Genomic DNA, 14103 nt, shown 5'->3' on the forward strand with positions numbered 1-14103 from the left:
TTAAACTGAGGGCAAGGATCAAAGCTTTCTTTAAAAATAGTTCATAAGGAAAAGCTTTGAAAAAAAAGCATTCAATTCAAACATTAACTGCCATGCATGAAAAGTCATCAGTTCTATCCAGTGTGTTAAAATACAGCCTTATTCAATAACTTACTTGAAAATGAAGAATTTTGCAGAGGTTGTTAAAAACATATGAAAGTAAATGAAACCAAAGATGAATAAGAATCAAAATTAAACTGTCTCTGCCACTTCCCAATTTACTACCCTCCAGTGTTCCAAGATGATTTTTGTTTGGGTATGGCTCCACAAGTCTCCAGTGCCTCCTAAAAGTATTGTGAATGAACCAAATCAGTATGTGTCAGTGAGTTATTTCATCATAGTTGCATCAAAAATGAGCTGTCCCACCAATGTGTTTTGGGTGAGGGAATCAGCTGAAGTGTTCTTGGTGGAGATCAGTTAGGAACATAGGAATTAGCGACGGAAGTAGCTAAGTTCAGCCCTTCGCGCCTGCTCTGCCATTCAATCAGATCATGGCTGATCTCTCCTGGTCTAACATCCACCTCCCCACCTGTTCCCCATATCTCTTTTTCCTTCTTTGATTAGAAATACGTCTGTCTCCTTCTTGAAACCAATGATTCAGACTCCACCATACTATGGGGCAACGAGTTCCACAATTTCACCACCCTCTGCAAGTAGCAGTCCCTCCTCTTCTCAGCTTTAAATTTACCACCTCTGCCTATATCTGTGACTTTTGTTCTTGATTGCCTTATAAGAGAAAGCATTTGGTATACCTTTATCAATCCCTTTTAAAATTTTATACATCCCGATCAGATCCCCACCCATCCTTCTAAACACCAGCAAGTACAAGCACAAACTGTTTAATTGCAGGTCCTCTAGCAGAGATATTTGAATCATTGACAGCCAGATGATTTGGTTGATGGAGGGTGGCAAGTGTTGTGCCTTTATTTAAGAAGGGCTGCAAGGAAAAGCCCGAGAACTACAGACCACTGAGGCTAACATCTGTAGTGGGCAAATTGTTAAAAGGTATTCTGAGAGACAGGATCTACAGGCATTTATAAAGTCAAGGACTCATTAGGGACAGTCGCATGGCTGTGTGAGTGGAAAATCATGTCTCATGAATTTGATTGAGTTTTTTGAAGGGGTAGATAAGCCCATGCAATTCATGTTGTCTACTTGGATATTAGCAAAGCCGCATGGCAAGTTCTTGCATGAAGTTAAATCTCAAGGGATCCAGGGTGAGGTAGCCAACTGGATACAAAGTTGACTTGATGGCAGAAGAACGAGGGTGGCTGTAAAGGGTTGTTTTACAAATGGAAGGCCTGTGACCAGTGGTGTGCCTCAGGGATCGATGCTGGTCCATTATTATTTGTCATTTATGTCAATGATTTGGATGAGAATTTAGGAGGCATGGTTAGTACGTTTACATATGAACCAAGATTGGTGGCATAGTGGACAGTGAAGGTTATCTAGGATTGCAATGGGATCTTGATCAATTGGGCCAGTGGGCTGATGTATGGCAGGTGGAGCTTAATTTAGATAAATGCGAGGTGATGCATTTTAGAACATCGAACAGTACAGTACAGGCCCTTTGGACCTCGAAGTTGTGCCAAGCTATGTCCAAACCCAAGATCAAACCCAAACTCTCCATCATTTTGGTAGATCGAACTAGGGTAGGACTTACTCAGTTAATGGTAAAGCATCGGGGAGAGTTATAGAACAAAGATGTAGGGGTACAGGTTCACAGCTCCTTGAAAGTGGGGTCATAGGTGGACAAAGTGGTGAAGCAAGCATTCAACATGCTTGCTTTCATTAGTCAGAACATTGAATACAGGAGTTGGGATGTCTTGTTGAAGTTGTACAAGATATTATTAAGGCCAGATTTGGAATACTGTGTACAGTTCTGGTCACAGTATTATAGAAAGGATATTTTTGACTTATGGGACTTGATGGTTTCAGCTATAAAGAGAGACTGGAAAGACTGGGACTTTTTTTCCCCTGGAGCATATGAGACTTAGGGGTGGTCTAATAGAGGTCTATAAAATAACGAAGGGCATAGATCAGCTAGATAGTCAACATTGTTTTCTAAAAGGTAAGGGAGTCTCAAACTAGAGGGCATAGGTTTAAGGTGAAAGGAGAGAGATACAAAAGGGTCCAGAGGGACAATTGTTTCAGAGGGTGGTGAGTGTCTGGAACAAGCTGCCAGAGTTAGTGGTAGACGTGGATACAACTTTGACTTTTAAAAAGCATTTAGTCAGTTTTATGGGTAGGATGGTAAAATGGGTGTAGAGGGATATGGGCCAAATGCAGACAATTGGGACGAGCTTAGTGGTTTAGGAAAAAAAGGGTGGCATGGACATGTTGGACCGAAGGGCCTGTTTCCATGCTGTAAACCTCTATGACTCTACTCATATGTCAACCCCTTCATCTTAATGCTGCACAAACCAGAATCAGACTTGGCACCTTCTAGCTAAAATCTTAGGGTGCATAAAGTAATAAGTTAACTCTAGGCCACAAGGGGAAACTTAAAACAGTGTTAAGGCAATAGAACAATGTCAAGTTGGAATACATAGAAATAAAATGCTAATTGGGCTAATAACGTAATATGTTGGTGCAAATGAGCTTTTCATAAATATGGAAATCTTCTCACAGAAGGAATAGTCAAATTAATGAAGCTTTAATGAAACAAAAATTTACCCATGGAATGTCTTGCACAGACTGAATTATGCCTTCAAAATCCAAGATGTTTCCAGGGAAGCTTTCATAATGCACACGCACATATACCACCCAGCTCCCACCCCCAGGTACACGCATGGAACTCTCAACTCTCCAAAAAAAAGAGTGACTGAGTGGGAGGAATGCAGTGCAGAATGCACAGATAAGGCAGGCATGGATGACTCCGTTATTCTCACTGTTAGGACACTTAGATATTTTTGGGAAAATTCTGTGCAATTATGTCATGACAAATTATTTTAGATTTAGTGTCTTACCCTCTCTTACGCTAAGACATTAAATCCTGGGACACAGTGAAACACAGCATCAGTCACTAAACTTATATAGCTGTGTGGCTTGATGTTAGTGAAGACAATCTCAGGAATAGTGAATGAATCAAACCTCAAAGAATACTTTCCTTATTCTATCAAACCCCCAATTCAATTAATTTCTCTTCTCTAAGCCCCTTCATATACTCAAAACTTCAGTCAAACCCTTGAAGTTATGAAATTCTATTAGGACACAGTAAAGCAGAAATAAACTTAAAAGCAATTTCTTTAAACTCTTATCTGCAGTTTTAATACTCATTTCAAAACAGAAATCAAAGTTTAATATTGCGATTTCAGGTCCAATAATCTCAAGATTCTTAAAAATCACTGAATGGCAGACCCAGCAGAGAAAGTTGGCATCAGATCAGATGAATGAGAATGCCCAGCAAGTTAGCACTGTTTAGTTTTGTTAGATTGTGGAGCAAACGGCACACAAGTGCTCCTCTAGGTCCCATAAGAAAATGTTGTCAATTCTGGCCATACCGTTACCTGATCTAATAAATGGAAATGAGGCCATGGGGTTTATATACAGCCCTACCACAGCTACATTTATGTTAGGGGCACTGATATTTTAGCTAAATGACCAAGTTGAATGAAGTTTAATTTTGGTTCAATACCTTTGTGACGATAATGTGACATATAGAATATTAATCTGTAATTTCAATTATTAAATATGTATTGGAAGTCTTTAAAATTTTTTTAAAGAAAGCCAACATTGACTTAAGATGGCTGCTAAAGGTCACCTGACATGTCTGGTATTAGTTGGCTAGTTTCTGGAAATGAATTCCACGTGAATTACAATTAGGACATGCCAAGGCAACTTCCTATGGAATTTCCCACCAGTTAATGTCAAGAATTATTTCAGAGATGAATGGAAATAAACTGGTTTTCACAATTTGCATTTTTATAAAGCTACCTTTCAGGTAGTCTGCCTGGACAATAGCTGTCTAGAAGGTGTTTATATGTTCTTCCTCGCTCATCACAGGAGAGAATGGTTTATTCAGAAGTGATGGCTGGGACATGAAAGAAACTAATCATCAATCACCCAATAGCCAAGGTCTGTTGAGACACAGGCTAATCAATTACCTTCTGTGGAATACACAATTCACCATGGGGAGAGTGGTCTTGAGACAAGAACAACCATTTTCAAATGTTTACTATTAGAACACTGAAGCTACTAAAAGCAGACTAGTAGAAATCTGCCAATAGAGCAGTAATGTCATCAGACTCTCCCTGCTTTCACGTTCAGAGCCCCATCTCTGCTCCATTGTGGAATATGTCAACGAAATAGAGAATTTTAATCAAAAGGATCTTCAGGTGCAATATCATTGACTTTTGGAAAAGACAGATTATGTTTCAAAAGAGACCTTCCCCAGTAATTGCAGTTTACATCAGCCTCAATCCCAATGGAATTTCAAGACCACAATGGAAAAAAATCTGCCTCAGCCACAAACACCAGTGAAAGACTCAGTGAACTCTCTCCTTTGCAAACATCACATTAACGGTTAGGCAGTTCTTGAATTAATATCTCTATCCTTTTAAGTTGCAACCAAAACGATACTGTTACAACAATCAAGGAATGGGAAAGAAAGGACAAATCCTGCATCACCTGTCTTAACACCATCTATACTTACAATATATATGATTATATATGCTGGAAAACTGTAGGCCCCGTACAAATCACTGGGGAATATCACTGTCACATTCAGTCAAGTACATCATTTAACTTTTCAGAGATCCTTAATAAACTACCAACCATGTAAATTGAGGCCTGATTCTCCATTTTGGTTATACAGTCGAAATGCTTCCTCCAGCTCCATGTGGGATGATACAGTGCATGGATCCCCTATAAACAAAAAATGGAACCAATTAGTGGGGCTTCTATGACCTCAGAATATAGGAACATTTTATTTACTACAATGACAATCTAAGAAACCTACCTTTTTCACACCTCAAATCCAAAATATTCTCCACCCAACCACCCTGAATTAAATGATTACACTACTTCTAATGGAGCAGAAAAACAAAATAACTTGCCAGGTTGCAGAGTTTTGACTGGCTGAAAAGGGAAAGACCCTTTATAAATCGTCTATTTGTCCAATAGAAATTACTGATTCATCACAGATGTGGCGAAGATGACACTGTTTAAACAGCATACATTTAATTTTGGTAGAAAACTCCACACATACACTTATACATTACAAGTAATGCACTTCACATGTTGATTTACTTTAGAAACAACTATGACCAGTGGCAAAAAAAGTTAAGTTCTGCAGCCTTTGACTTCTGTTTAATAAAAGTTATCTGTAGATATGGACTGCCTCAATATGTAAATAGCGACAGAGGAACACACTTTACAAGAAACGTGGTAAAGGAATTGTATAAAGCATTGGACATCAAACAGGAACTGCACTGTCCATACCATCCACATTCCTCAGGAATTGTGGAAAGGTATAATGGCACATTGAAGACCAAGCTTGCAAAACTACACAACGAGACAGGAAAGAAGTGACCAGACGCATTACCTCTAGTATTAATGAGTATGTGAATGACCACTCACCAAAAGATAGGTCTTCCCATCAGGATTTCATACAGGCTTAGACCTATGAGCTCTGGAATAAACCCTTACTGGAACAAGCAGTCAGTCTACATGAAGTAATAAATAAGTACAATATTGACTTACGCTAATGAAAGATTTGAGATCCATTCACTCACAGTTTAAAGAAGCTCAATCCCTACTGAACAAACCCTGTCGCCAGATAACGTCAGGAGACTGAGTCCTGTCATGAGAACATAAGAAATAGGAGCAGGAGTAGGCCATCTAGCCCTTCGAGCCTGCCCGCCATTCAATAAGATCATGGCTGATCTGTTGTGGCTCAGTTCCACTTTCCCGCCCTCTCCCCATAACCCTTAATCCCCTCTCTTATCAAAAACCCATCAACCCACGTCTTAAAAATATTTAGCGAGGCAGCCTCCACCACTTCAATGGGCAGAGAATTCCAGAGATTCACCACCCTTTGAGTGAAGAAGTTCCTCCTCAACTCCATTCTAAACCGCCCCCCCTTTATCTTGAGGCTGAGCCCCCTAGTCCTACTGTCTTTTTTGAGCGGGAAGAGTCTCTCCACCTCTATCCTATCCATCCCATTCATCATCTTATATGTCTCAATGAGATCTCCCCTCATTCTTCTAAACTCTAACGAGTACAAGCCTAGTTTATTCAGCCTCTCCTCATAGCTCAACCCCCTCAACTCCGGTATCAGCCTAGTAAACCTCCTCTGCACTCCCTCCAAGGCCAAAATATCTTTGCGCAGGTGTGGCGCCCAAAACTGCACACAGTACTCCAGCTGCGGCCTCACCAATGCCCTATACAGCTGCAGCAAGACCTCCCTACTTTTATATTCAATCCCCCTCGCTATGAAGGCCAGCATCCCATTCGCCTTCCTAACCACATGCTGCACCTGCAAGCTGGGTTTTTGCGACTCATGCACAAGGACCCCGAGGTCCCTCTGCACCGTCGCCTGCTGCAGCTTTTCGCCCCGTAAGTAATAGTCCTTCCTACCATTATTCCTACCAAAGTGGACCACCTCGCACTTGCCAACATTAAATTCCATTTGCCAGTTCCTGGCCCATTCGCCCAGCCTATCTAGATCCTTCTGCAGACTCTCCATACCCTCCGCACAATTTGCCGTTCCCCCAATCTTGGTGTCATCAGCAAATTTCGACACCCTACACTCGGTTCCCTCCTCCAGATCATCTATATAAATGGTAAAAAGCTGAGGCCCTAGCACCGACCCCTGGGGCACTCCACTAGTCAACATCCGCCAATCCGAATAGCACCCGTTGACCCCCACTCTCTGCCTCCTATTTGACAACCAGTCCTCTATCCACGCTAACACCCTACCCCCAACTCCATGTCCCTCGACCTTCTGCAATAACCTCTTGTGAGGTACTCTGTCAAACGCCTTCTGAAAATCCAGAAAGACCACATCCACCGGCTCTCCTCTATCCACCGCACTAGACACATCCTCATAGAACTCCAGTAAATTTGTCAAAGATCTCAAGAACAGGACTCAACTTGTACACCTGTAATTGTGTTTTAAATGTTACTATTATTGTCAAATATGACCTGTTTACCCAAATGATGTAACATCAGTAAGATCAAATGAAACTGGAAAAGATAAGAAACAAAACGGAGTTGGAAATCATTCTTGAAGGAACAGGGACAGGAATAGGAGCTCCTAATGCAACGGATTTGGAAACCTTACAAAACACAAAAGGTGTGACCATTGATAGGAGAAAGGTACAAGATTGCATCAAAACTGATAGAAGTACATACCAAGCTACACCTTACAGATTGGTGCTCAGATAGGATGCATTGGAAACAAAGGGAGTAGGTGAAGAACAGGAAAACGATGTCACTGGGGCAAGCATTGCTGCCTCACAGCACCAGGGATCCAGGTTTAATTCCGGCTTCAGGTCATTGTTTGTGTGGAGTTTACATATTCTCCTAGTGTCTGCATGGCTTTCCTCCGACTGCTGATGTTTCCTTCCACAGTCCAAAGGTGTACAGGGTTAGGTGGATTGGCCATGATAATCCCCCTGACACTAAGGGGCAATTTAACAGGGTAAGTACATAGGATTACAGGGATAGGGCCTCGGTGGGATTGTCGTTGATGCAGACTCAATGGCCAAAAAAGCTGCCTTCTGCACTGTAGGATTTCTAGATATTTGTGTCTGTGTTAATGAAAATTCTAGTCAAAAACAGAATAACACATTCTGTCAGAGAAAATAAATCACACAAGAATTCTTAAGAAAGACATGCCGAGGATGGGATGCTTCATATAACTTTACCAGTCCTCAATTGCAAATTGAGCCAGGGCTGAAAATACTCAAAAAGTGATACCTCCGGATGCAAAATTTACTATGCAAGTTGCGAATGTTACAAAAGGTCAGGCATGGTGTGTATTTGTAGTTCTACCTCACTTGGTTGGAGAAACCTTTTGGACCCCTGAATTTAAAGGAAACTGGGTTGATGAGAAAAATAATACTCAAATGGGGAAAGACTGCATGACGAGCAGAGAGACAGATAAGAAATTACCTGTTAAAAACCTGTTTAAATAAGTTTAAAACATTTTTGTACTAAGAACTTACCTTGTGGGACTGTTTAAATCATTTAAAAGCATTTTTGCGAGCTTTTTGTATCTACTGCTTTAAGAATTCTAAGGGAGTGGATAGCAGGGAGTTGTGGGGGAGCAGGCTTTAAAACAGCGCCAGGTTTAAAAGGAGGCCTGGTGTAGACAGCGGGCAGTGTCGGAGCGGGCAGCGGAGTGAGAGGGAAGCAGAGTGAGCTACTAGGGCTTAGGAGCAAAAGGGCTGGGGAGAAAAAGGGCCAGGTAAGTTTGTGTTGAAATTTTCAATATTACTACAGTGAATAATGGAGGGGCATGTGATGTGTTGTTTCTGTATGATGTGGGAGCTGGTGGGCCCCAGGGTCCTTCCCAGTGACCATGTCTGCAGTAAGTGCAGGTTGCTGGAGGAGCTCCAGCTCAAGGTAGATGAGCTGGCCTCTGAGCTACAGACACAGGCTCATCAGGGGGAGAGAGGGTGCCACTGTCAATGGGGTGCAAGTGACATCCACCCCCCCCCCCCCCCCCAGACTGGCTAACTCTAAGGGTCAGGAACAAGAGGCGGGTGGGGAGCGGAGGAAGGACAGTGGGAAGCGGATGCCTCAGCCTCTCAATCTGCATAACAGGTTTGAGGTTCTTGCTTCCAGTCTGGACGAGAACGAGGGAGGTGAGGTTGGTGAGCAAACTGCACACAGTACAGTACAGTGATGCAGACGCAGGACATAGGCAAAGAGAAGGTGAAAAGGAACGTAGTAGTAATTGGGGATAGTGGGGTTAAGGGTATTGACACTGTCCTTTGTCACAATGACAAAGTGCACAGAAGGGTGTGTTGTCTGCCTGGTGCTTGGGTCCGGGATGTCACATCTGGGCTGCAGAGGAACCTGGAGTGGGAGGGTGAGAATCCGGTCGTTGTGGTACATGTGGGTGCCAACGACGTAGGCAAAATGCGAACTGAGGATCTGGGGAGGGAGTATGAAAAGCTGGGAATGGAATTAAAAAGTAGAACCGACAAGGTGGTTATCTCTGGGCTACTGCCTGAACAGAGTGCAGACGGGCGTAAGGTTGATAAGATTAAGGAAGTGAATGGGTGGCTCAGGGATTGGTGTGGGAGGAATGGGTTTGAATTTATGGGGCATTGGCATCAGTATTGGGGTAGGTGGGACCTGTTCAGGTGGGATGGGGTTGGTCTGAAATGTGCTGGGACCAGAGTCCTGGCAAATCGTGTAAATAGGACTGTAGACAGGGCTTAGGCACTTTATCTGAATGCACGAAGCATTCGGAATAAAGTGGATGAGCTGGTGGCGCAGATCAGCACAAATGGATATGATCTGGTGGTCATTACAGAGACGTGGCTGCAAGGTGACAGGGACTGGGAGCTGAATGTCCAGGGGTATCAAGTGTTTAGGAAGGATAGGCGGGAGGAAAAAGGGGGGTGCGTAGCTCTGCTGATTAAGGATAGCGTCAGGGTGGTAGCAAGGGATGATATAGGAACCAAAGAGCAGAAAGTGGAATCATTGTGGGTGGAGATTAGGAACAGCAAAGGGAGGAAGACACTGGTGGGTGTCGTCCATAGGCCCCCGAATAATGATCTGGAGGTGGGGCGGGCTGTTAACGCTCAAATAAGTGCGGCGTGCAGGAATGGAACGGCGATAATTATGGGGGATTTCAATCTACATATTGATTGGTCGACCCATGTTGGACACGGTGGGCTCAAGGAGGAGTTCTTGGAATGCTGCCGGGATAGTTTCCTTGAACAGTGTGTGTTGGAGCCGACGAGGGAGTGAGCTATCTTGGATCTGGTGTTATGTAATGAGGCGGGTAGAATTAGGTGAAGGATCCTCTTGGGGAGAGTGATCATTGTATGGTGGAGTTTCTGGTGCAGATGGAGGAGGAGAAAGTGGGTTCCCGGACACGCGTCCTTTGTTTGAACAGAGTACGGTAGGATGACAGAAGAATTGGCAAATGTTGGCTGGGGGAGCGCGTTGGAAGGTAGGTCTGTTGAGGAGCAGTGGAGGATCTTTAAGGAGATCTTTCTTGGTGCTCAGCAGAAATTTATTCCGATGGTTAAAAAGGACCGTAGGAGGAGAGGTAATAAGCCGTGGATAACCAAGGAGGTGAAGGAAAGTGTTAAATTAAAAGCGGAGGCATTTAGAGTAGCTAAGAGTAGTGGGCAAGAAGAGGATTGGGAGAGGTTTAAATGTCAACAAAGATTGACAAAGAAGTTGATAAAGAAGGGTAGGAGAAACTATGAAGCTGGGCTAGAGCTTAATATAAAAAAGAATAGCAAGAGTTTTTATAAATATATAAAAAGGAAGAGGCTGGCTAGGGTGAACGTTGGACCCTTAGAGGATGAGAGGGGGGACTTAGTGGTAGGGGATGGGGAAAATGGCTGAGGTCTTGAATAACTTTTTTGTTTCGGTCTTCACGGAGGAGGACGTGAATGATCTGCCGGGTGTTAGCAACGGAAAGGTGGTAGGACTGGAGGGTATCAATGACATTATTGTTACTAGAGAGGCGGTGCTCGACAGACTGGAGGGACTGATTGTGGACAAGTCCCCAGGACCGGATGGAATGCATCCGAGGGTTCTGAAAGAAATGGCGGAGGTGATAGTGGATGCCTTGGTGGTTATTTTCCAAACGTCGCTGGATTCCGGGGAAGTGCCGGAAGATTGGAAAATGGCTAATGTTACGCTGTTGTTTAAGAAGGGTGGCAGGCAAAAGGCAGGGAATTATTAGGCCGGTTAGTTTAACATCTGTTGTAGGTAAAATGTTAGAATCCGTCATCAAGAAGGAGATAACGAGGCATCTTAAGGGGAATTGCTTGATACAGCAGACGCAGCACGGTTTCGTTAAGGGGAAGTCGTGTCTGACAAATTTATTGGAGTTCTATGAGGATGTGTCTAGGGCAGTGGATAGAGGAGAGCCGGTGGATGTGGTCTTTCTTGATTTTCAGAAGGCGTTTGACAAGGTACCTCACAAGAGGTTATTGCAGAAGGTAAGGGGGCATGGAGTTGGGGGTAGGGTGTTAGCGTGGATAGAGGATTGGTTGTCAAATAGGAGGCAGAGAGTGGGGGTTAATGGGTGCTATTCGGATTGGCGGTTGGTGACTAGTGGAGTGCCCCAGGGCTCGGTGCTGGGGCCTCAGCTATTTACCATTTATATAGATGATCTGGAGGAGGGAACCGAGTGTATGGTGTCGAAATTTGCTGATGACACCAAGATTGGGGGAACGGCAAATTGTGCGGAGGGTGTGGAGAGTCTGCAGAAGGATCTAGATAGGCTGGGCGAATGGGCCAGGAACTGGCAAATGGAATTTAATGTTGGCAAGTGCGAGGTGGTCCACTTTGGTAGGAATAATGGTAGGAAGGACTATTACTTACGGGGCGAAAAACTGCAGCAGGTGATGGTGCAGAGGGACCTCGGGGTCCTTGTGCATGAGTCGCAAAAACCCAGCCTGCAGGTGCAGCAGGTGGTCAGGAAGGCTAATGGGATGCTGGCCTTCATAGCGAGGGGGATTGAATATAAAAGTAGGGAGGTCTTGCTGCAGCTGTATAGGGCATTGGTGAGGCCGCAGCTGGAGTACTGTGTGCAGTTTTGGTCGCCGCACTTACGCAAGGATATTTTGGCCCTGGAGGGAGTGCAGAGGAGGTTTACTAGGCTGATACCGGAGTTGAGGGGGTTGAGCCATGAGGAGAGGCTGAATAAACTAGACTTGTACTCGTTAGAGTTTAGAAGAATGAGGGGAGATCTCATTGAGACGTATAAGATGATGAATGGGATGGACAGGATAGAGGTGGAGAGACTCTTCCCACTAAGAAAGGACAGTAGGACTAGGGGGCACAGCCTCAAGATAAAGGGGGGGGGTTCAGAACAGAGTTGAGGAGGAACTTCTTCACTCAAAGGGTGGTGAATCTCTGGAATTCTCTGCCCGTTGAAGTGGTGGAGGCTGCCTCGCTCAATATTTTTAAAACGTGGGTTGATGGGTTTTTGATAAGCGAGGGGATTAAGGGTTATGGGGAGAGGGCGGGAATGTGGAACTGAGCCACAACAGATCAGCCATGATCTTATTGAATGGCGGGGCAGGCTCGAAGGGCTAGATGGCCTACTCCTGCTCCTATTTCTTATGTTCTTATATGGCCCAAATATATGGTGTGTCCTGTACATTCTCCTATATATAAACCACGTAGTTTTAATCACTCTGAAGGAAATTGTGGACTCGGGTAATATACCCCAGGCCATTGTCCATGAAATTGAACAAAATAAAGCCGGCATCACCAGCTCACATGAAGTATACATGGATGAGCAACGACAAGCATCCCCATAGATGAATGTTGTGATGAAATATACACTATTTTTGACACCTTTGATTAGCAAGCTTGCCAGCTTGGTGGGTGCAGGAATGTTGAGCTTGAGTGCCAAGTTGCTCTGATTGAAATGTTATTACCAATGGTGAACCAAGAAAGACTGCAGATACTTCAAGAACAATACAAAGATCAACGAAGCCTTGCAAAGAGGGAACAATTAATTGAGCTGTAGTTATTAACTCAAAATGGAACTTAGACATTTGCTTCACAAAATATCCTCATTGACGGTACATCACTGGTGGGGATATTTTTAAGGGCTGGTCTCCAAAGGCCTCCATTATAATATTCTTGCTTGTATATATTATTGTAATGATGAGAGCAACTGGATTATTACTAATTTTTATCTTAACCTTATGCTGTAAAGTTCGACACGTCACAAACTCAGCAATGTTATTAAGAAACTAAGTAAAGTTGTGCTTGCAAAGCACAAAAATAGAGGCTAAGAAAATAGAATATAAATAAAGGGCTTACTAAGAAACATGGGTTAGCATGGCTTGACAGAGGTTAAAGAAGACAGCATGACTCGAATAAAATTAAGGCAAAGAATGGAATGTTCTGGGAGGAAAAAAGCTACAACCACCTAAGTAATTTCATTATGGGTGTAATTTTATTCTGGTAAAGACCTACTTGGTAAACAAGGTAGGAAATCCATTGTATTGAGGAATGTGATTAGATCTGTACAGAATTGCATATACTCGTATGATCTGTATAAAACACGGCTGTAACAGGACAGCTTTGAGCATATAAGATGGCGGGAGAAACAGCAAATACACTAGTGGTAATTTACCAAAATTCACTGGACTCTACGGTGGTTCCCGCAAATTGATAAACAGCAATTATGACGCTACTGTTTAAAAAAAATGAGGTAGACAAAAGGCAGCTAACTATAGACCGGTTAGCTTAATTTCTATAGTAGGGAAAATGCTTGAATCCATCATCAAGGAAGAAATAGCGAGGCATCTGGATATAAATTGTTCTATTGGTAAAACGCAGCATGGGTTCATGAAGGGCAGGTTATGTTTGACTAATTTGGTGGAATTCTTTGAGACCATTACATGTGCAGTGGTCAATGGGGAACCTGCGGATGTGGTATATCTGGATTTCCAGAAGGCATTTGACAAAAGTGCCGCACCAAAGACTGCTACGTAAGATAAACAGTGCACAGTGTTATGGATAATGTATTAGCATGGACAGAGGATTGGTTAACTAACAGAAAGCAAAGAGTGGAAATAAATGGGTGTTTTTCTGGTTGGTGATCAGTGACTAGTGGTGTGCCTCAGTGTTGGGACTGCAATTGTTTACGATTTACATAGATGATCTGGAGTTGGGGACCAAGTATAGTGTGTCAAAATTTGCAGACGGCACTAAGATGGGTGGAAGAGCAAAGTGTGCAGACTTTCAGCGTCCTCTGCAAACGGATATAGATAATCTAGGTAAGTGGGCAAGCATCTGGCAGATGGAGTACAATGTTGGTAAATGTGTGGTCATCCGTTTTGGTAGGAATAACAGCAAAATGGACTATTACTTAAATGGTAAAAAATTGCAGCATGCTGC

General features: G+C 43.3%; 1 protein-coding gene across 2 annotated transcripts in view; it reads right to left on the minus strand.

Moving 5' to 3' along the window:
* Nucleotides 1-14103, minus strand: part of prkcz (protein kinase C, zeta) — a 480227-nt gene that overhangs the window by 389784 nt on the left and 76340 nt on the right. For both annotated transcript variants that reach the window (XM_080182477.1, XM_080182476.1), the window contains exon 3: nt 4816-4905. In XM_080182477.1, the coding sequence (XP_080038603.1) occupies nt 4816-4905 (90 nt within the window). The remainder of the gene's footprint in view (nt 1-4815; nt 4906-14103) is intronic.

Source organism: Carcharhinus amblyrhynchos, unplaced genomic scaffold (genome assembly GCF_965287045.1).
Source record: "Carcharhinus amblyrhynchos unplaced genomic scaffold, sCarAmb.v2.hapA scaffold_56, whole genome shotgun sequence".
NCBI classification, from domain to species: Eukaryota; Metazoa; Chordata; class Chondrichthyes; order Carcharhiniformes; family Carcharhinidae; genus Carcharhinus; species Carcharhinus amblyrhynchos.